The sequence below is a fragment of the Oncorhynchus mykiss genome, chromosome 30 (genome assembly GCF_013265735.2).
Source record: "Oncorhynchus mykiss isolate Arlee chromosome 30, USDA_OmykA_1.1, whole genome shotgun sequence".
NCBI lineage: Eukaryota > Metazoa > Chordata > Actinopteri > Salmoniformes > Salmonidae > Oncorhynchus > Oncorhynchus mykiss.
In genome coordinates, this window is record NC_050570.1 from 22,121,274 (window position 1) to 22,142,399 (window position 21,126).

At 43.2% G+C, this 21,126-nt stretch overlaps 2 protein-coding genes across 2 annotated transcripts; both read left to right on the plus strand.

The window, feature by feature from the left end:
* Positions 1-501: 501 nt before the first annotated feature.
* Positions 502-4,037, plus strand: mrpl55 (mitochondrial ribosomal protein L55). The gene is made up of 3 exons (XM_021599170.2): positions 502-712; positions 3,289-3,490; positions 3,620-4,037. Exons 1-3 carry the CDS (start codon positions 669-671, stop codon positions 3,767-3,769), a joined length of 396 nt encoding a protein of 131 aa, XP_021454845.1. The 5' UTR covers positions 502-668; the 3' UTR covers positions 3,770-4,037.
* A 1,947-nt stretch (positions 4,038-5,984) lies between these two features.
* LOC110521555 (glutamate--cysteine ligase regulatory subunit) lies at positions 5,985-20,309 on the plus strand. Its single transcript, XM_021599172.2, has 7 exons — positions 5,985-6,277; positions 7,150-7,218; positions 17,402-17,486; positions 18,181-18,237; positions 18,699-18,901; positions 18,994-19,108; positions 19,229-20,309. The coding sequence occupies exons 1-7, from the start codon at positions 6,152-6,154 to the stop codon at positions 19,396-19,398; spliced, it is 825 nt and encodes a 274-aa protein (XP_021454847.1). The 5' UTR covers positions 5,985-6,151; the 3' UTR covers positions 19,399-20,309.
* Positions 20,310-21,126: the final 817 nt, after the last annotated feature.

Consider the following 21,126-nt stretch of genomic DNA (forward strand, 5'->3'; position numbering starts at 1 on the left):
ATTGAAGTGTCCAAGCTGACGGAAGGCTGATAAAAACCACGACAGATGACACTGTTTAGCAATCACCGAAAATCTAAGAACATTAGTGAGAAATTCTTACATAAATTAACTCTATGTATTATTAATTAGTTAAGAAAAATATTTCAACCATCCGCAATTTATTAACAAACAAGACTGAGGAGACAGTTAAGGGAGCCTTGTTTCTGGCTACAGAGAAAATGAGTATTATACTACAACATTACCAGCTGGCTTTTCAGCCTGTGGTTCCCTGCCCACAAACATCCCAGGAGGACTGAACTACACAAGACAGAGCATATTAATATAACTAGGAATAAAGTATATCATGTATACATTTACGCATGAAGTTGACCATTTCTTCTTTAATAAACTCAACTGTATTACATTATTGTTAAATGTTGACATTTGATTTGATTCAAACCAATGACTATTCACGCAGGATGTGTTTCCTGACGTGGTTTATCACATGTAGGAACCATTTGGATGGTAATTGTTTCCTGACGTCGTTTATTTACCGGGACAACTGCGCACGACCTTCCACTTCCTGTTCTCTCTTTTAGAAATCTAAAACATAACGTTTAGCGAGATAACTAGCTAGAATACCAAACAATTTAATGTTCCGTTGAGAAAAACGCTAGCTAAAATCCGACATGGCCCTACAGAAAGTATGGACGTCGAAGAGTGTTTTAAACAGGTAAATAAACTAAGTGTTGGTTTTGAAGACATTCATTGGGATGCACGTTAGATAACAAGTAGCTCTGGTCCAGGGCGTTACTTGCGGCTTGAGCCGCATTCAACGCCCTGTAATTTAAAACAAACAAAACATGTTTTTACCTTTATTTAACTAGGCAAGTCAGGGAGGGGGAGGAAACAAGGTTGAATCAAGGTTGAATCATGACGTCAGTGATCTGCAGGTTGGAGCTCTAAAAAGAGGCCCGGGTTCCAGACCAAGTTGGATGATCTTTCAAAATGTATTTACCCACTCTAAGCTTGTTTCTTTCAGAGTTCCCAGTTGTCTTGAACTAACTAAGTCTGAGATTTCCAAGTTTCCAGTTGGCCAATGTATTCAACCTTTTCTGGCCCATGGTGTTGCATGTGAATGTTGATCTTTTTAAGCTGGGAAAAGAGACCCTTAAACCCCAACTTGGACAACACACCCTCTCCACTGAATAGCAGGCTAGTGATTGCTTTGCCACGCTTACAGTTAGCCACTGATTTCTTTCAAACCACTCATTGTTTAATTTGTGTTTTCTCTTGTGTCCTTTTTATGTCCAATGCTGATGAGCACCGATACGTTTTATCTATAACTTTTCTTCATATGACAAGGACTAAAAACGGTTTGCCAGTAGATTGCCGACTTGATTCATGATGATGACTTCTTCTCCAGCTTGCTGTCTAAGATTTAGCTTGCTAGCTAAGTATGATGTTGACAGTCCAATCAAAGCTATGATAGATATAACGTGATTTGATGTAATTTTATCTGTGGCAAATGACCTTGAGTCGGACTTGGATGGGCACTTCAAATGTAAATCTATAGCAGTACCCAAGGGTCTTGAATATTCGAGTTCTCCCCGTAGATTTTGCGGTGATGTCATGTCCCCATGAGTGACAGAACACTGAGCCAATCACGGCGCAAATAGAGAACATTACCAACCCCAACGCTCTGTATTTTCTGCTGGCTCTCCCACAAACACAGAAAGCGCTGAGCTAGGCTGAAACACTTGCATTTTGGACCAGCCTTGGTCAAGAAAGCAAAAAGAGACCATGTTTGTATGTGTCTTAATTGTATTTAGTATTTTTTACATTGTAAACTGATGTGACAAGTTTGAATGCCAAAATAACATACAAAACAGGCCACTGCAGGGGTGTATTCATTATGCCGATTCTGTTGCAAAGTGTTTAGTCGGTTTTGCAACAGAAACCGTTTATAACCGTTTATTCCAACGAAACCGCTTTGCAACGAAAACGAAAGTTTCTATTGGACAAATTCAGGTTTTGCTTTATTTGCTACTGTTTGGTTCTTAAATGGTAAACTGTTTCAGTTGCAATACGTAATGAATACACCCATGGGAGTGTATGTATTATGACGATTCTGTTGCAACGCGTTTCTTAAACGGAAACTAACTAAACGGGGAGGGATCTACCTGAATTTGTTCAATAGAACCCGACCAGGCTGGGTTTTGGGGAAGTCAATGAGAGAAGTGAAAAATGATTTCTTACATGCTGACTAAACTGTCCGTGTTGCAAAATAAATGTACACATGCATGTTTGTGAATAATTTCATCCAAACTGCTCCTGCAGGCCTGTGTAGCCAGGAGCTAAAATAGATGCTTGACGTGCTACATGTCCCGCCTTTCCCAACTACTCATTGTTTTTTATGAGCATACTAACCCACATGATTGAAAGATAAGAGGTCCACACTCCAGTCCAGTTGGTGGTAGTATGCACCTTTAAGTTGGTTGCCAACCACCATATCAAATCCAGAAGAAGTGGAAAGATGAATGAGGAGAGTTTTTATTTATTTTATTTTTAGATATTAATCAAAGAAAACTAACTAGCTTTCCCCTTTTATCTGTGGATTAATTGTTGGAGTAGAGAACACATGATTTTGTATGACTCAAAATAGGTCAAAATTCTACAAATATCCAGCCAAAAAAGGACCATATGTATTTCAGATAAAATAACAACCAAATATTTATATCCTAGGAAAAATGTGCTAGCAACAGCAAGCTCTGTTTCTAGCTCCTAAGCAACTTTGCAGTATTTACGTTTACGTTGTTAGCCCGGAACGTTTTTTTTTTTGTGTTGTTATTACATACAGCCGGAAATAACTTTTGGATATCAGAGTGAATATCCCAGAGGCTGCTCCAAGACGCCGCCGGTGAAGAAGAGGTATTCGGAGCGGACTTTTAGTCCGACTCACGAGGCATGCGCGCCATCCACTGCTTCCGAGTATATTACTCGTTAATGTTCAGTCCCTGGACAATAAAGTAGATGAGCTCAGGGTGAGGATCTCCTTCCAGATAGACATCAGGGACTGTAACATACTTTGTTTCACGGAATCATGTCTCTCTCTGGATATACTATCCCCGATATACTGCTCTCATGCTTGCCTCGAAGTGAGCATAAAAGGCATTTAGCTCATCTGGTAGGCTCGCATCACTGGGCAGCTCGCGGCAAGCTTCTGAGTACATTTGCATGAAGCCTTTATATTAGTTTGTCCTTTCTAGATCCTAATTGTTTCAACATTGTGAATGTTTTGTCTTTTAGATGTCTACAAGAGATGGTTGCTCAGAGTCATTTCCTTCGTGTATCAAGTTTACACACAACAACCACTCAGCACAACTCCAACAAGACATCAATTGTACGAAGCAGTCGACAGAAGTATGAAAGGTTGTATCCACTGTTGCTCGTACAACCCGATGGTTCCACAATTAACATTAGGTACAAAGAGCCCAAGAGGATACTCATGGTAAGCATCCTTGAACTGAAAACAAAAATTGGATTATCTGTTTTTGCAGTGTTTGGCTATTCAGGAATACTAAATCTAATCAGATTGTGAGACTGATTGTGAGGATTTGGTATTGTATCCCTTCTTCAGATGCCTGTGGACATCAGTACACTCTCAGAGGAAGAAAGGAAAATTAGGATGCGGAAGCGGGATCCCAGGAAGGGCGCTGTTAAGCAGAGGACAGTGGAATTCGAAGATGATTTCAAAGTGGATGATTACAGCAAGTTTTGGAAGAAGTGATAGAGCCTGTTGTAGCTATTTAACTTGGACTATTCTGCCAATCAGGGTTTTCGGTTAGCCAACAATTGTCAGCTTTTGGAAAACAAATTAATCAATGAAAAGCTGTTAAATAAAACTGTTGCAGTCCAAAATGACTGGTAAAAAAAAAACTCCCATTGCAAAATGTTATTTATTCATTGATGGAAATACATTTGACTATCATTCTTATCGGTCTATAGGTCAATTTGCATAATATAGTGGAATAAAATTGGCGTGTGTATTTGCGTTAGTCATGTAGCCTATCTGATTTATCCAACATAACTATCACTCACACAGCATACAGAGCTTATTTTGAGCGGGATTCCTCCTGCAGCTCCTCAGTTGCTTACTGCAAGAGTAAAATGTGCTTTTATAAGCCCATTGCACAACAATTGTAAATGCAATTGCATGTTAAACAGTTTTGGTGCACAATTAAAAAGAGCTAGGCATACTATTTTTATTTCTCAACTCGTAGCCTAATTGAAGCTCACCTCCCATTCAACATTCAAGTGCAGGCAAAAGGCTATCAGCATGTCACCACCACGCTACAATGTGAGCTGGAGGCAGGATGCATTTTGAAATCCATTGTTTGAAATCTGAATGTTTAACTTCATATAATGAGGCATGTCTTACTTTGCTTCAAAGTAGCCTATAGGCAAAATCCGACCATGGAAACGACTTCATAGGCGGCGCGTGAGTTTCAAGTTTGGGCAAGCTTACAATTTATACTACCATTTCAACCGATCTGTCTGCATAAGAACTGTTCGTCGGGAGCTTCATGAAATGTGTTTCCATGGCCGAGCAGCCACACAAGCCTAAGATCACCATGTGTAATGCCAAGTGTCGGCTGGAGTTGTGTAAAGCTTGTCGCCATTGGACTCTGGAGCAGTGATGAATCATGCTTCACCATCAGGCAGTCCGCCGGCCGAATCTGGGTTTGGCGGATGCCAGTAGAACGCTACCTACCCCGATGCATAGTGTCAGTGAAGTGGAGGAGGAATAATGGTCTGGGGCTGTTTTTCATGGTTCGGGCTAGGCCCCTTAGTTCCAGTGAAAGGAAATCTTAAAGCAACAGCATACAATTGTTTTATTTATTTCACCTTTATTTAACCAGGTAGGCTAGTTGAGAACAAGTTCTCATTTGCAACTGCGACCTGGCCAAGATAAAGCAAAGCAGTGTGAACAGACAACACAGAGTTACACATGGAGTAAACAATTAACAAGTCAATAACACAGTAGAAAAAAAGAGAGTCTATATACATTGTGTGCAAAAGGCATGAGGAGGTAGGCGAATAATTACAATTTTGCAGATTAACACTGGAGTGATAAATGATCAGATGGTCATGTACAGGTGTGATATTGGTGTGCAAAAGAGCAGAAAAGTAAATAAATAAAAACAGTATGGGGATGAGGTAGGTAAAATTGGGTGGGCTATTTACCGATAAGACTATGTACAGCTGCAGCGATCGGTTAGCTGCTCAGATAGCAGATGTTTGAAGTTGGTGAGGGAGATAAAAGTCATTCTAGATGATTCTGTCCACATACTTTTGGTCATGTAGCATATTTTAGATGCTTTTCACTGACCGCCTCAAGTCAATAATCAGCCAGGCCTATTTCCACACTCCCCCCCCCACCCAAAAAAAAGCTAATGATCCTCGATTCCTCTGGCTAAATCATGATTTCTGGTGAAGTATTTAGAGTGATTTAATTTATTTCTGTATAGACAGGAGTAGTTATACAGTTGAAGTGGGAAGTTTACATACACTTAGGTTGGATTCATTAAAACTAGTTTTTCAACAACTCCACAAATTTGTTAACAAACTATAGTTTTGGCAAGTCGGTTAGGACATCTACTTTGTGCATGACACAAGTAGTTTTTCCAACAATTGTTTACAGACGATTATTTCACTGTATCACAATTCCAGTGAGTCAGAAGTTTACATACACTAAATTGATTGTGTCTTAACTTTTTATTGCCCAAACTGTCTTCTGTGTGGGTGTGTTGCCCTCTGATTAGGGTCAAGGGGTGAATGTTGAATTAAAAAATGGAACATCTGGTCTCTTGAAACATGCTGTGTCATGATTACAGTGTACATTCCAATGTACAGTGAGTCATAACACCATTGCTGAGCTGTAACAATCTCTTGGTTAAAAGAGTCCAGAACTCCATGCCAGATTTTGCACACAACACCCGGTTACAATGTGGGCGTCCTAAATAATCTACAAATGCAAGTCATTCTAATTCAGCGGTAGCTACCGTTTGGAAACGAGGTCACTCCTGTTAGAATAAAGTAACTGAAGTTGCTGAATAGTTCATAAAGGCTTTCTACCACGATAGATTTATCGACTTACCAAGGACACCACATGGAAAAACACACCACCAGTGCTAAGGTGCTCCTCAACCATGCTACGATTTTGTATCTTCACACGGGGAATTTAGTAAACCGAAGCCGTCTCAAGAAACAATGTCCGTCTTCACCTAGCGAAGAGGTAAGACTGACCATTGGACTCTGTCATAACTGACTGGCTAGCTGAAGTAAGATGTTTAAGAAAATAGTGCAACATTGGTCAGTTAGCTGGAGTGTAGTCATTAATCCCCATGGTCCAAAAACGGACAGATTCAGGTAGGTCCCATTCCCTCCCGTTTAAGAAACGTTTTTCAACAGAATTGGCAGAATGAATACACCCCTGGCTAGATGTTAACTAGTTAGCTTGAAAAACCATAGCCTCGACGTTAAATAGCTAACTATATTGAACAAAAATAAACTTCAAATATTTTAATGAGTTATATTTCATATAAGGAAATCAGTCCATTTGAAATAAATAAATTTGGCCCTAATCTATGGATTTCACATGACTGGGAATACAGATATCTGTTGGTCACAGATACTTTTCTGATCCAGGCCCCTACCTTTTTTTTAAAGGTATCTGGGCCAGGATTCACCTGATAATGAGATTCAAGAATGCATGATACATTTGAGGACAAGGACTTGTCATGTGTAGGTTCTAAAAGGCCAGCCTTTATTTAGCATTAACAACCATAACTGTCATTGAAGCTGTGCACCACCTGACTCTCATAAGTGTAACTAAGACTCTCCCTGCACCATTTCATAGTTATTGTATAACATGCTATAGCTCTGGCCACACATTCTCATGCTGTTCAAATCACCCATTGTGCCCAGCAGTGTACAAAATAATCATATACTTTCCATATGACATCTTTCAAAGTAATGTTAGATAATTTAGCATCTTTGCATGATCTGTAGGTGTCCATGAAAGCCCTACCCAGTTACAAGTGTTTATAGCAACCCTGTTAGCACTGCTATTCATTTAGTCCCCTCAAACATTTTTTTGCATTACAGATTCAAGACTGTGTTCGAGCCACTCTTAATGAGTGGTGTGCCACCATACCACCAACAACTTCACCAACGGTGAGACATCACTCCGTCCACACACTCACTATTCAATACCACATAGTTGTATTTCCCATGCATATTTTATTACACACATGGCTACATAACAGCTTTTCACCAACATCCAAACAGTATCAAGTGTCCATAATCCCTGTTTACCAAGTTCCCATAGTGACCAAGTGTCTACAGTACCTGCTAACATTTTACATCATCTAGCAGGGATGGATCCATAATGAAAAACAATTGTGTAACCATTGGTTCCCTTTCAGTCAGTCAAGTTTGGTACAACATACTCACACTGTTGCGACTAGAGTTAAAGGATCTACAATCACACCTGACAAGGTCAATGAAATCCTGTCTCGCTGGAAGCACCGCCTTCCACAGGTGATAACAATAATGTATATAAATCCTGGATTGCTGATGTTATGTATTGGCCATTGAGAGGCTTTGAAGCACTGGTTGGCCATATTGGCACTCCCCAGTTGGAGTAGTCCTCCATAGGAATGAACAGAATTCTATAGTATTTCAATTAAATGTTTCAAGGACCAAATAACATGCATTTTTTGTTGTAGTGGGGCCAGTAACATTAGTACTCTTTTATATACACTGCTCAAAAAAATAAAGGGAACACTTAAACAACACAATGTAACTCCAAGTCAATCACACTTCTGTGAAATCAAACTGTCCACTTAGGAAGCAACACTGATTGACAATAAATTTCACATGCTGTTGTGCAATTGGAATAGACAACAGGTGGCAATTATAGGCAATTAGCAAGACATCCCCCAATAAAGGAGTGGTTCTGCAGGTGGGGACCACAGACCACTTCTCAGTTCCTATGCTTCCTGGCTGATGTTTTGGTCACTTTTGAATGCTGGCAGTGCTTTCACTCTAGTGGTAGCATGAGACGGAGTCTACAACCCACACAAGTGGCTCAGGTAGTGCAGCTCATCCAGGATGGCACATCAATGCGAGCTGTGGCAAGAAGGTTTGCTGTGTCTGTCAGCGTAGTGTCCAGAGCATGGAGGCACTACCAGGAGACAGGCCAGTACATCAGGAGACGGGGAGGAGGCCGTAGAAGGGCAACAACCCAGCAGCAGGACCGCTACCTCCGCCTTTGTGCAAGGAGGAGCACTGCCAGAGCCCTGCAAAATGACTTCCAGCACGCCACATGTGCATGTCTGCTCAAACGGTCAGAAACAGACTCCATGAGGGTGGTATGAGGGCCCGACGTCCACAGGTGGGGGTTGTGCTTACAGCCCAACACCGTGCAGGACGTTTTTCATTCGCCAGAGAACACCAAGATTGGCAAATTCGCCACTGGCGCCCTGTGCTCTTCACAGGTGAAAGCAGGTTCACACTGAGCACGTGACAGACGTGACAGTGTCTGGAGACGCCGTGGAGAACGTTCTGCTGCCTGGAACATCCTCCAGCATGACCGGTTTGGCGGTGGGTTAGTCATGGTGTAGGGTGGCATTTCTTTGGGAGTCCGCACAGTCCTCGATGTGCTCGCCAGAGGTAGCCTGACTGCCATTAGGTACCGAGATGAGATCCTCAGACCCCTTGTGAGACCATATGCTGGTGCGGTTAGCCCTGGGTTCCTCCTAATGCAAGACAATGCTAGACCTCATGTGGCTGGAGTGTCAGCAGTTCCTGCAAGAGGAAGGCATTGATGCTATGGACTGGCCCGCCCGTTCCCCAGAACTGAATCCAATTGAGCACATCTGGGACATCATGTCTCGCTCCAGCGACCAACGCCACATTACACCACAGACTGTCCAGGAGTTGGCGGATGCTGTAGACCAGGTCTGGGAGGAGATCCCTCAGGAGACCATCCGCCACCTCATCAGGAGCATGTCCAGATGTTGTTGGGAGGTCATACAGGCACGTGGAGGCCACACACACTATTGAGCCTCATTTTGACTTGTTTTAAGGACATTACATCAAAGTTGGATCAGCCTGTAGTTTGGTTTTCCACTTTAATTTTGAGTGTGACTCCAAATCCAGAGCTCCATGGGTTGCTAAATTTGATTTTCATTGATAATTTGTGATTTTGTTGTCAGCACATTCAACTATGTAAAGAAAAGTATTTAATAAGAATATTTCACTCATTCAGATCTAGGATGTGTTATTTTAGTGTTCCCTTTATTTTTTTGAGCAGTGTATATACACACACACACTGAACAAAAATATAAACGCAACATGTGTTGGTCCCATGTTTCATGAGCTGAAATAAAAGATCCCATAAATGTTCCATAGGCAAAAAAATCTTATTTCTCAAATGTTGTGCCCAAATTTGTTTACATCCCTGTTAGTGAGCATTTCTCTTTTGCCAATATAATCCATCCATCCACCTGACAGGTGTGGCATATCAAGAAGTGGATTAAACAGGTGTGCCTTGTGCTAGCGACAATAAAAGGCTACTCTCTAAAATGTGCAGTTTTGTCACACAGCACAATGCCACAGATGTCTCAAGTAGAGGGAGCGCGCAATTGGCATGCGGACTACAGAAATGTCCACCATAACTATTGCCAGAGAATTGAATGTTTGGCAATTCTCTGGCAATACGTCCAACCGGCCTCAGAACCTCAGACCACGTGTAACCACGTCAGCCCAGGATCTCCAAATCTGGCTTCTTTAACTGCGGGATCGTCTGAGACAGCCACCTGGACAGCTGATGAAACTGAGTATTTCGGTCAGTAATAAAGCCCCTTTTGTGGGGGAAAACTCATTCTGATTGGCTGGGCCTGGCTCCCAAGTGGGTGGGCCTATGCCCTACAAGGCCAACCATGGCTGCACTCCAGCCCAGTTGTGTGAAATCCATAGATAAGGGCTTAATGAATTTGACTGATTTCCCTATGAACTGTAATTTTGTAAAATTGTTGGTCGTTGTCTTACGTTTGTTCTTTGTGTATACTTTTTTTTGTTTCGATCATGTATATTGAAATTAAGGTGTCTAATAGAATAAACATGTAAAAAAAAAAAATAGACATTAATAAAAGCATTTTTATAGCTTTCTTTAAATGACAATGGGGAGGAGTACCAAAATGGACTCGCGATGGCTTCAGTACAGCGCACCCTGTTAGTCACATCACTGGGTGATAAGGCTCAGATTCATTCCTTAAATTATTCTGCTCTTCACCTCGGTGTGAACAGGAATGATTTGCGCTACTAAAACAAACAATTAGAACATGAGACTTTTACATTGCGCTAACAAAACGTGCTCACCCCCTGGACATTGTGTGCTGAGGTTTGTATGGTTCTTGTACATTTCCTAATCCCATACAATTAGTTCTTCAAGTTAGTTTTATTGTATGACTTGGCTCGGTGCATGCTTAGGCTGCCCTCACTCAAATCAGTTCATGTGCGAGATAAGGAGACCGCTGTCACTGTTCCCTTACTCGTTTGTGGCACAGGTTCTCTTGACAATCGTGGAGCATTCTTTAGGGAGCTTGGTGTTTCCCTAAAGCGATGCATAGCGTGCTAGCCAGTTAAGCTAGTAACTTCTAGCTATTCCGCCTTCCTAGCGGTGTTTGGGTAGAATTGCTTGGGTAGCTCCGATCTAGCATTACGTCGCTTGGTTAGTCTAAATGGACCGTGCTGCGATCTGAGGCTAGCTAGCTTAGACTAAAAGCCTCATGGCTAATGTCGGCTAGCATGCATAACTTCCGGCAAATTAAGCTTACTAGCTTTCCTCCGGCGTTAAGGCAATCACATTCCTAGAGTGGAGGAAGCGGGGCTTGCGGGCACCTTCAATGATGAAGCTGCCTCCGAGCACTGGGCATGGGTAACCCCTGGAGTGAGGGGTCTTCTCACGGGTCTGCGCAACCGGTGAACCCCTAAACAAAAACATTACGGTGATGTCAGTCAGTGCCCCCACGTTTGGTTACGGCCAAACGTGGGGGCACCGGGCTTCATCCAGGCTATAGTCTCACGGAAGCACAATTTAGTTTGGAATTTTGTCCATGTTTAAAGCTCCTCTGTTACCCCATATTCCATGGTGTTCACAGGGCTCAAGTGGTATACCATTTCTCCCCATAGTGAGAGTAATAAGTTGGCTTTGTCCACAAGGGGGCTGGAAAATTGCAAATAGCGCTTTTCTAACCCCGGAGAGGTTGTCCGGGTTTCAGCTCTGCTTGGCCCAGTTTAGGTTGGGGCGCACAGTACTTTTTCACCAATTTCTGCGCCTACTGAGGTTGATGGCTTCTATGATAGTGGTCATTCCCCTGGGACTATTGTTGTGACTGTTCCAGTGCTGGTTGCTAGCCATGAGCTTGGATACATATCGCCACCTAAACCTCTCGATTCATGTGTCCTTGACTTGCCTTCAGGGCACTGGCCCAGTGGCGGGATCGCTGGCTACTGTCACAAGGGTTTCTCATTGTCCGGGTGTTCTGCAATATGGTCACGACAGACGTGTGTGTCCCGTCCCCCCCCCCCCCCCCCCCCCCCAAGGGTGGGCGAGCTGTGCGAGGGTTACTCAATTCGGGGAGTATGGACGGTGTCAGAGTGCCTGGCATATTAGTTACCTGGAACTTCTGACACTGTAAATAGCGCTCTGGCGCTGCTTCCCTCGTTTGTCGGGCCGGCATGTGCTGGTCAGAGCCATCATGATGACGGTGGCATCCATCAGAAGGCGTGGGACACACGGTCCCTCCCCGCCTCACCTAGGCTCACACCCTGTTGCTGTGTGGCTCAATTGGTAGAGAATGGCGCATCAAACACCAGGGTGGTGGGTACTATTCCCATTGGAGACAAGTATGAAAATGTATGCACGTGCTACTGTAAGTTTCTCTGGATAAATTACTGAAATAGAACATGTGGAGCAGTTTGCATTTGCTCTTCGAGTGATTCATGTTCCCGGTTGCCTCAACTCTGGGGGGTGCCCCCCTGGATAGCAGAAGTGGAGACTGCCAGATATGGGAGATTATGCAATGCCGACACAGGTCTTTACGCCTAACTCAAACGCGCATTGTCGTTTATTTTTCTTGATGAGAGAACAGAGTGCACCATTGGGCACTGATGCTCTGGCGTACCAGTGGCTTCGGACCCTCTAAGTGTTTCCACCAGTGGTTCTGATTCAACCCATGTTGGAGAGGGTGCGCCAGGAGAGCTTATCATTGATTCTTGTGGCTCCACTTTGGCCCAAGCAGCCTTGGTTCGCGGAGATCATTCACCTTTTTAGGCGGGGACCTGTGGCCACTCCCGTTGCACGGGGACCTGTTGTGCCAGGTGCACAGGCAGGTTTGGCGTGGAACGATTTGGTTATTTTCTGCCTGGCCCCTGAGTGGGCTAATCTGATGGCTAGAGGTTTACCTCCCGAATGTTCAAATAAAATGTTATTTGTCACATACACATGGTTAGCAGATGTTAATGCGAGTGTAGCGAAATGCTTGTGCTTCTAGTTCCGACAATGCAGTAATAACCAACGAGTAATCTAGCTAACAATTCCAAAACTACTACCTTATACGCACAAGTGTAAAGGGATAAAGAATATGTACATAAAGATATATGAATGAGTGATGGTACAGAGCGGCATAGGCAAGATGCAGTAGATGGTATCGAGTACATTATATATTATATGAGATGAGTATGTAAACAAAGTGGCGTAGTTTTTAAAATGGCTAGTGATACATGTATTACATAAAGATGCAGTAGATGATATAGAGTACAGTATACATATGAGATAAATAATGTAGGGTATGTAAACATTATATTAAGTAGCATTGTTTAAAGTGGCTAGTGATATATTTTACATCAATTCCCATTTTTAAAGTGGCTGGAGTTGAGTCAGTGTGTTGGCAGCAGCCACTCAATGTTAGTGGTGGCTGTTTAACAGTCTGATGGCCTTGAGATAGAAGCTGTTTTTCAGTCTCTCGGTCCCAGCTTTTATGCACCTGTACTGACCTCGCCTTTTGGATTATAGTGGGGTGAACAGGCAGTGGCTCGGGTGGTTGTTGTCCTTGATGATCTTTATGGCCTTCCTGTGACATCGGGTGGTGTAGGTGTCCTGGAGGGCAGGTAGTTTGCCCCCGGTGATGCGTTGTGCAGACCTCACTACCCTCTGGAGAGCCTTACGGTTGTGGGCGGAGCAGTTGCCGTACCAGGCGGTGATACAGCCCGCCAGGATGCTCTCGATTGTGCGTCTGTAGAAGTTTGTGTGCTTTTGGTGACGAGCCGAATTTCTTCAGCCTCCTGAGGTTGAAGAGGCGCTGCTGCGCCTTCTTCACGATGCTGTCTGTGTGGGTGGACCAATCCTGACTTCAGTTTAAAGATTAGTGGCACTGTATTGTCCTCAAAGTGGGCAAAAAAGTTATTTAGTCTGCCTGGGAGCAAGGCATCCTGGTCCGTGACTGGGCTGGTTTTCTTTTTGTAATCCGTGATTGACTGTAGACCCTGCCGCATACCTCTTGTGTCTGAGCCGTTGAATTGCGATTCTACTTTGTCTCTATACTGACGCTTAGCTTGTTTGATTGCCTTGCGGAGGGAATAGTTACACTGTTTGTATTCGGTCATGTTTCCGGTCACCTTGCCCTGATTAAAAGCAGTGGTTCGCGCTTTCAGTTTCACACGAATGCTGCCACCAATCCATGGTTTCTGGTTTGGGAATGTTTTAATCGTTGCTATGGGAACGACATCTTCAACGCACGTTCTAATGAACTCACTCACAGAATCAGCGTATTTGTCAATGTTGTTGTTTGACGCAATACGAAACATATCCCAGTCCACGTGATGGAAGCAGTCTTGGAGCGTGGAATCAGATTGGTCGGACCAGCGTTGAACAGACCTCAGCGTGGGAGCTTCTTGTTTTAGCTTCTGTCTGTAGGCAGGGAGCAACAAAATGGAGTTGTGGTCAGCTTTTCCGAAAGGAGGGCGGGGGAGGGCCTTATATGCATTGCGGAAGTTAGAATAGCAATGATCCAAGGTTTTACCAGCCCTGGTTGCGCAATCGATATACTGATACAATTTAGGGAGTCTTGTTTTCAGATTAGCCTTGTTAAAATCCCCAGCTACAATGAATGCAGCCTCAGGGTGTGTGGATTCCAGTTTGCAAAGAGTCAAATAAAGTTTGTTCAGAGCCATCGATGTGTCTGCTTGGGAGGGAATATATACGGCTGTGATTATAATCGAAGAGAATTCCCTTGGTAGACATTTGATTGTGAGGAATTCTAAATCAGGTGAACAGAAGGACTTGAGTTCCTGTATGTTGTTGTGGCCACACCACGTCACGTTAACCATAAAGCATACGCCCCCGCCCCTCTTACCAGAAAGATGTTTGTTTCTGTCGGCGCGATGTGTGGAGAAACCAGCTGGCTGCACCGACTCCAATAGCGTCTCTCGAGTGAGCCATGTTTCCGTGAAGCAAAGAACGTTACAGTCCCTGATGTGCCTCTGGAATGCTACCCTTGCTCGGATTTCATCAGCCTTGTTGTCAAGAGACTGGACATTGGCGAGTAGTATGCTAGGGAGTGGAGCGCGATGTGCCAGTCTCCAGAGCCTGACCAGAAGACCGCTTCGTTTGCCTCTTTTACGACGTCATTGTTTTGGGTCGCAGGATGTCCTGGGTGGAAGGCAGAACACAGGATCTGCTCCGGGACAGTTATATTCTTGGTCGTACTGATGGTGAGTTGACACTGCTCTTATATTCAGTAGTTCTTCTCGACTGTAATGAAACCTAAGATGACCTGGGGTACCAATGTAAGAAATAACACATAAAAAAACAAACTGCATAGTTTCTTAGGAACGCGAAGCAAGGCGGCCATCTCTGTCGGCGCCGGAAGTTATTGCTACCATTCAGTCCACAAGTGCACTTCCACGTGAGGACCTTATGCATTTGTCGCAAGTGTTTGAGCTCTGTTGATAAGATGGAGTGCTGGTTCCTTTTCAGTGCTCTGAGGTACATCGATATGTTCCTAAAGGAGCTATTCGAGCAGGGACAGGCTTTCTCTACTTTAAAAGTGTACGTGATCGCTATGTGGGTGTGTCGTGTGGGAATTGACGGAGCCACACCGGGGACGTTGTGCAGTTCCTGAAAGGTGTACACAGTCTCTAAACCTATTGCGCCCACATGGGACTTGGTGCTGGTTTTTGGGGCTGGTTTTTGGGGCACTGTGTGTCCCATTTTGAGTCTCTGGAGTTGGTGGCACTTAAGATCCTTCTACAAAACCTCCCTACTCATGACTTTGGCCTAGGCTAAATATGTTGGAGACCAACCACGTGTAATCAGTACACCCTTCCTGTACTTCGTTTGCCCCGGGCGACTAAGGTGACATTGTTTCCAAATGCAGCCTTAGCCCCGGAAGTCATGGAAATGTCCTACAGGTCCTTAGCTTTGAGCGATTTCCCTTTTCATCTCCTCCTTTTGCTCTGAAGAGCAACAAAGGTTATATGGCCTGTGTCCGGTGTGAGCTTTATGCACATGCACTGAATGGTTATGGTTGGTTATGTGACCAGCTTTTTGTCTGTTTTGCTAATCTAGCTCATGTCAGGACACTCTTTTAAGGAGCGCATCTCCCACTGGATTGTAGAGGATATCTCCCTGGCACATTGCAGCAAGTGTCCCCTAGCAGTGTACTTGCTACCCCACCAGGGGTCTGGCAGTGTCTTGGCTGTTGTTTAAAGGATTGACTGTAGGAGATATTTGTGCTGCGGACAGTTGGGCATCGCCACACTTTTTTTATTTTCTTGAGCTTTTATCGTTAGTCACTGCTCTGTGTATCCCACAGTGTGCTTACGGACAGGGGAAAGTCACTAGGTGTTTGCAATACCCAGACTGACGCATCTGGCTGGGTCAGGTCTGGGTGCTCTGCCATGGGCCACTTCATTCAGCTTGGGCAGTGACCGTAGTTTGTTGTACCGAAGTTGACTGACTGAAAGGGAGCGTAACGTTATGACTATAACAACTGATCCCTGAAGGAGGGAAACAAGGCACAACACCTGTTTGGCCACCCGTCCCTGGGCTTGTGAAGAGTGGTATTAAATTGAAGGAATGAATCCGAGCATCGCGCTTTTCAGATGTGGAAGTAGGGGCTTCCAGCGAGGCATAGATTTCAGTGGCCCTGCGAGGCGTGATTGTAGATCTTTAAACTGAAGTCAGGAGTGTGCGACTCTCCATAGTATGTTGTAACTCGTTTCCCTCCTTCAGGGAACAGGAGTTATACAGGGAGCTCAAAGTATTGGGACAGTGACACATTATTTGTTTTGGCTCTGTACTCCAGCACTTTGGAATTTAAATTATACAATGACTATGTGTATGTTAAGGTGTAGACTGTCCGCTTTAATTTGAGGGTATTTTCATCCATATCAGGCGAACTGTTTCGATTTTTACAGTACGTTGTGTACATAGTGCGTTGCTTTTAACTTTCTCTCTCATCATTATTCACGATTCAGTCATGATAATCTGTAATGGTAGCATCTTTGTTAATGTAGAACTGTTTAGAAACATTCTTATTTACAATGAAAGTGAATCCAAAATGACACTACATTATTTAACATTCATTTATATTGGGCACAAAATAATCTGAAACACAACCAAAACAAACTGCAAATGCATCCAAGTTTGTAGAGTCACAAGCTTGATGTAGTCATTGCGAGCTAGAAATTAGACCAAATACTAAACTTTTGACTACTTTCAATGCGCATAAGTGAATTTGTCGCAATACTTTTGATAAAATGTGGGGACTGTGCCAAAGGTGCTGTAATTTCCAAACAGTTTACCCGATATGTGGCGAAAACAACAGGAAAAAAGTCACTGTCCCAATACTTTTGGAGCTTACAGTAGTCCCAATGTTACGATACTACTATGCAATTCCGTTCTTCTGCTGGGAAAACAAAATAGCTGCACGTTGATTGACCACAATGAATTTATCAGACTGATGAAAGGGAACTGTCATAGTAATCATTCATGCAAAGTTGGCTGTGAAAGGTTCTACATGTGCTTCTGTTGTGAAGTTTGAGTGGCTTTGCCCTGTTGCTTTTCTGCTGGGGTCAGCTAATCTGCTTCCACACGCTCAGTGAGTACAGCGGGGGGTCTTACATACACAAAGTCAAAGCTTATGTTCCCTGCAATGAAATCCCACAAGTTTGTGAAATCAAAAGCATGTGTTTGTATTTGGACAAAGTTAAGACAATATTGATGTTGCTTTTTTTCTTTGTATTTTTAAGCTAGTCTTTTTCTTTAACACGTTTGTTGTACATTTAGGACCTACCAGACACCATTGACTGCTCCATCCCTCAAGCTACAGAAGCAATCACACCTGAAGAAAGGGAGGAGCTGAAGGTCTCTGGTGAGTTACTGGTATTCTATGACAGGGGGTTCTCAGTGGCACATGGGCCCCACTTTTTTACATAATTATTATTATTTATTTTTTTAATGGCCAAGGGATCCCTGGAGTAAGTTCAGAGGGTGTAATACAATGCAATTATTAGTCTAAAATGTTATATTCTTAACCCTGGGCAGCATGGGCCTGGGAGACATACAGGGATATTGGTATCTACAGTACTCCATTATTATTATTATTATATATATATAATTTATTCTCTCTGCCTCATAGCAAAATGTGAAGAATTGCAGGATATTAGCTTCAACAACCAAAAAATCTCTCTGCTCCTTGACTATCTGTAGAATTGAAGGAAATATGCTTGAACACTCCCAAATGTTCTCTCCGTGCCAAGAAATTGGTTTTTAAAATGTTCCTTCGGTGGGCCATGTATTGCCAAAGTCACTGAACTCTTTGTATGCTATTTTTATCTCACTCGAGTTGTGTTCTGTTTATGAGGGGGGTCCCTTATGAATTTGCTATCAGAAAGGGGTCCCTGGCCTGAAAGTTTAGGAACCCCTGCTTTGATACCATAGTTTGGTGTGGCATTGGCATAAGGAATTATGAGCCCAGTGTGTGAATTTCATGACAAAAATACCATTCCTGGTGCCTTACTGATTGTTTGCGTTTTTATTAACATGTCCATATTCTTGCTTTACAGTGAAACTATTTATTTGCGAGGCAGACCTCTCTTCAATCAAAGATGCAGTCGATAAGTGTGAGTATTACATTTACAAAACAGCAAAGGACCACTGACTCGGTGACTGTACGGAAAAGTCATTTGTAGACCTGACCACGTCAAATAAAAATGCAACAGACTTTAGTATCGGTGAACTGCTTTTGTTGGCATGCCAACTCCTTTCCTTACCTCAATTTGTTGTATTTGACAGATGAAATCCGTACAGGCAGAAGCTATCACATCTGTTTGGGATATTACAACAACAAAGATGTTGATCACTTCAAAAAACAAACTTTTTTCCCCCGACATTATTGAATGTGCGGTAGAACACCAGAATATGTACTGAGCTGTGTGTATATTTTTTACCACGCTCCTGGAAGCTCCTCTTCTCTGTTTCATCTAAGTAAAACAAAGGCACTGTTTCCCCTTTTACAGATTTCAGCTTTAAGAAGTACGCACTCTGTATACTAGTTTCATGCTCATAAGACTGTTTGTGACAGCTTGTCAGGCCTTGGCTGTGTCCCAGCTGGACTCGGTGATCATTGCACCCCCTGTTCTGCCTGAGGGGGAGAGCCAGACCCTGGAGAACCTGCAGCCTGCCTGGACGGAGCTGGAGGGCTTGGTGCAGAGCCACAAGATCGCTGCCATCGGAACCTCCGACCTGGACAAGGAGCTCCTGGAGCAGCTCTACAACTGGGCCCAGGTGAGTGGTGATGCTGACGAGACCATCAGATTGTTGTAGGTTAGCGTTGGTGTATTTGGGGTTTTGAATTGTTTTATTTTCTCCTGGTCTAGGTGAAACCCAGTAGTAACCAGGTGAATCTGGCCTCCTGCTGTGTGATGCCCCCTGACCTGACTGCTTTTGCAAAGGAGTTTGACATTCAGCTACTGACTCATAATGACCCAAAAGGTGAAGATTGTGATCATTTCAATTTGTAATCTTTTCACTGTATAATCAGATAATACATGTTAAGGAAAGGCTGTGTGTGCTCTGAGGGGCACTGAATTAACACATTGTATTTTCCTGTAGAACTGATTACTGCTGCCAGCTTCCAGGAGGCAGTGCAGGAGAGCACTCAGGACCTGAAGGTAGCAGACTGGAGGTTGGAGTGGGTTTTGCGCTACTCCATCATTGTCAAAAGCAGGGGGATCATCAAAGCAAAAGGCTACCTTGTTCACTCAAAGAGAAACAACTTGTAGCATGTCCTCTGAAAATCTGTTATTCAGATGTTACTCATGTCCAATGCATTTTAGACGGGTATATAGGTAGCTAAACCTTTAACAAACACGGCTAAAAAACTGAATTGGAACCACAGAAATAATTCAATTGTTTAGATGGATCACCTTGTTTTAGTACAATGTTAGAATTATTGCAAAGCAGTTTAAAGGTTAAACAGCCTCTAACCCACTACGGAAATGTCCCATGATATTTTTACATTATGTTGAGGTGAGTACTTTGGATCGGTTGTTAAAGCCACAGAGCGAGAGATGTAAAGTCCTAGTGCGCTCTGATGTGTATGAACAGCTCCTTCTGTTTTCTACTGTATAATACTGGCACCCTGTATAGTGGGGACAAGAGCCTAATTCCAATAGATTTCTGACGAGTGAAAAAAATGTATGGTTAGTTCATGAACTTCTCTTGATTTAGTGTACAGTAGTGATTTGATTTTTAGAAACAACTTTATGGATGTTAGTGTTGTCTTGGCAAGTCTTTGTATATTCATATATTTTTTTAAAGCCCAGTGCTACTGACAGGGTATACCAGGATATGATTTGTCCTATACCCCTAACTGCTCATACTTATTAGAAAATGTGTCCCTATCTAAGTGGTAATATGAGAAATATCCCCAAATGAGGTTGACGTTCATAGTAGGCTTGACACCTTTATCGTGTACGTGATAGTACTGGAATATTCCAGATTGGCATGGAAAATGAATTCTAAGCTCTGAAGTGTCTGGGTGGATGTCTTATTTATTAATCATGGCATTTCTTCCAGGCAGGGTCCACAATCCTAAGAAGTTTGAGTTCTCTATTGTACTGTAATAATTAATATATTTAATGTTACCATTTTCTGTATTGTTCTATTGGGTTTATTAAATGATTAAACACTTTTGAAGTGTTTTGTGTTCATTGGAAGAGATGGGTGCACATGATCACTATCCATTTCTTTCAGATCACATAAAAACAGGGGGGAGTATCTATGAACTAAATCCTCCTCGAATGATAAACTTTACTAGACTAAAGTCTCATTGGAGTACTGTGATCCGCACAAATGTGTTTATGTTCCTTAGCATGCATCGCAATTCGATTGGTCGGGTTTTGATCGAAGAAGCTAGATGGTGGTTGGAAGAGCTTGCTTGTTTGAAATGGAACCGCTTTGCGGTAGCATTTGATAAAGAACAACATCAAGATGAAGTAGCTGCTTTATAGGTGGGATGTACTGTTGAGCACCACAGCCCGAGGGGTTCGTACTGGTTGTGCAGAGATTGTGACAGCCGCTTAAATGGTGTCCCTTGAGAAGGCTAGAATAAGATGTATGTCAGGAGAAGTGCAGTATTATAAGGAGCAAAATACTTGGAATACAGGGGAGGAGGAATGGAGGAAAAAAGAGAGGCAGAGGAGATCAGGGAGAGAGGATGAGCTAGAGTTGGTTAAAAATTATGTTTAAAAAAAAGATGGTGAAAAGTGAGCTGAAGACAGGAGGCAAACTGGAAGGGAATGAGGTCGAAGTATCGGAGGCGGTAGGTGTGGTGAAGGTCTCGGAGCACCGGGGGTCAGGATAAAGATGAATCTGTGACAGGAGTGAAGTTTTTGGAAACAGTGGACCCTTTGCCTTTTGGCTGATCCATTTGTGGTGAAAACTGCTGGGTGCTGTTGAATCGGTGAAGGTAACCAGAAGTGGTCTTGTGATAATTGTGTGTTTCTGCT

Coding starts and splice junctions, on each gene's coding strand:
- mrpl55 (XM_021599170.2), top strand. CDS start 669: ATGGCCCTACAGAAAGTATGGACGTCGAAGAGTGTTTTAAACAG. Junction 713..3,288: donor TCGAAGAGTGTTTTAAACAG/GTAAATAAACTA, acceptor TTTGTCTTTTAG/ATGTCTACAAGAGATGGTTG. Junction 3,491..3,619: donor AGCCCAAGAGGATACTCATG/GTAAGCATCCTT, acceptor TCCCTTCTTCAG/ATGCCTGTGGACATCAGTAC.
- LOC110521555 (XM_021599172.2), top strand. CDS start 6,152: ATGGAAAAACACACCACCAGTGCTAAGGTGCTCCTCAACCATGCTACG. Junction 6,278..7,149: donor CGTCTTCACCTAGCGAAGAG/GTAAGACTGACC, acceptor TTTGCATTACAG/ATTCAAGACTGTGTTCGAGC. Junction 18,238..18,698: donor CAAAGATGCAGTCGATAAGT/GTGAGTATTACA, acceptor TGTTTGTGACAG/CTTGTCAGGCCTTGGCTGTG.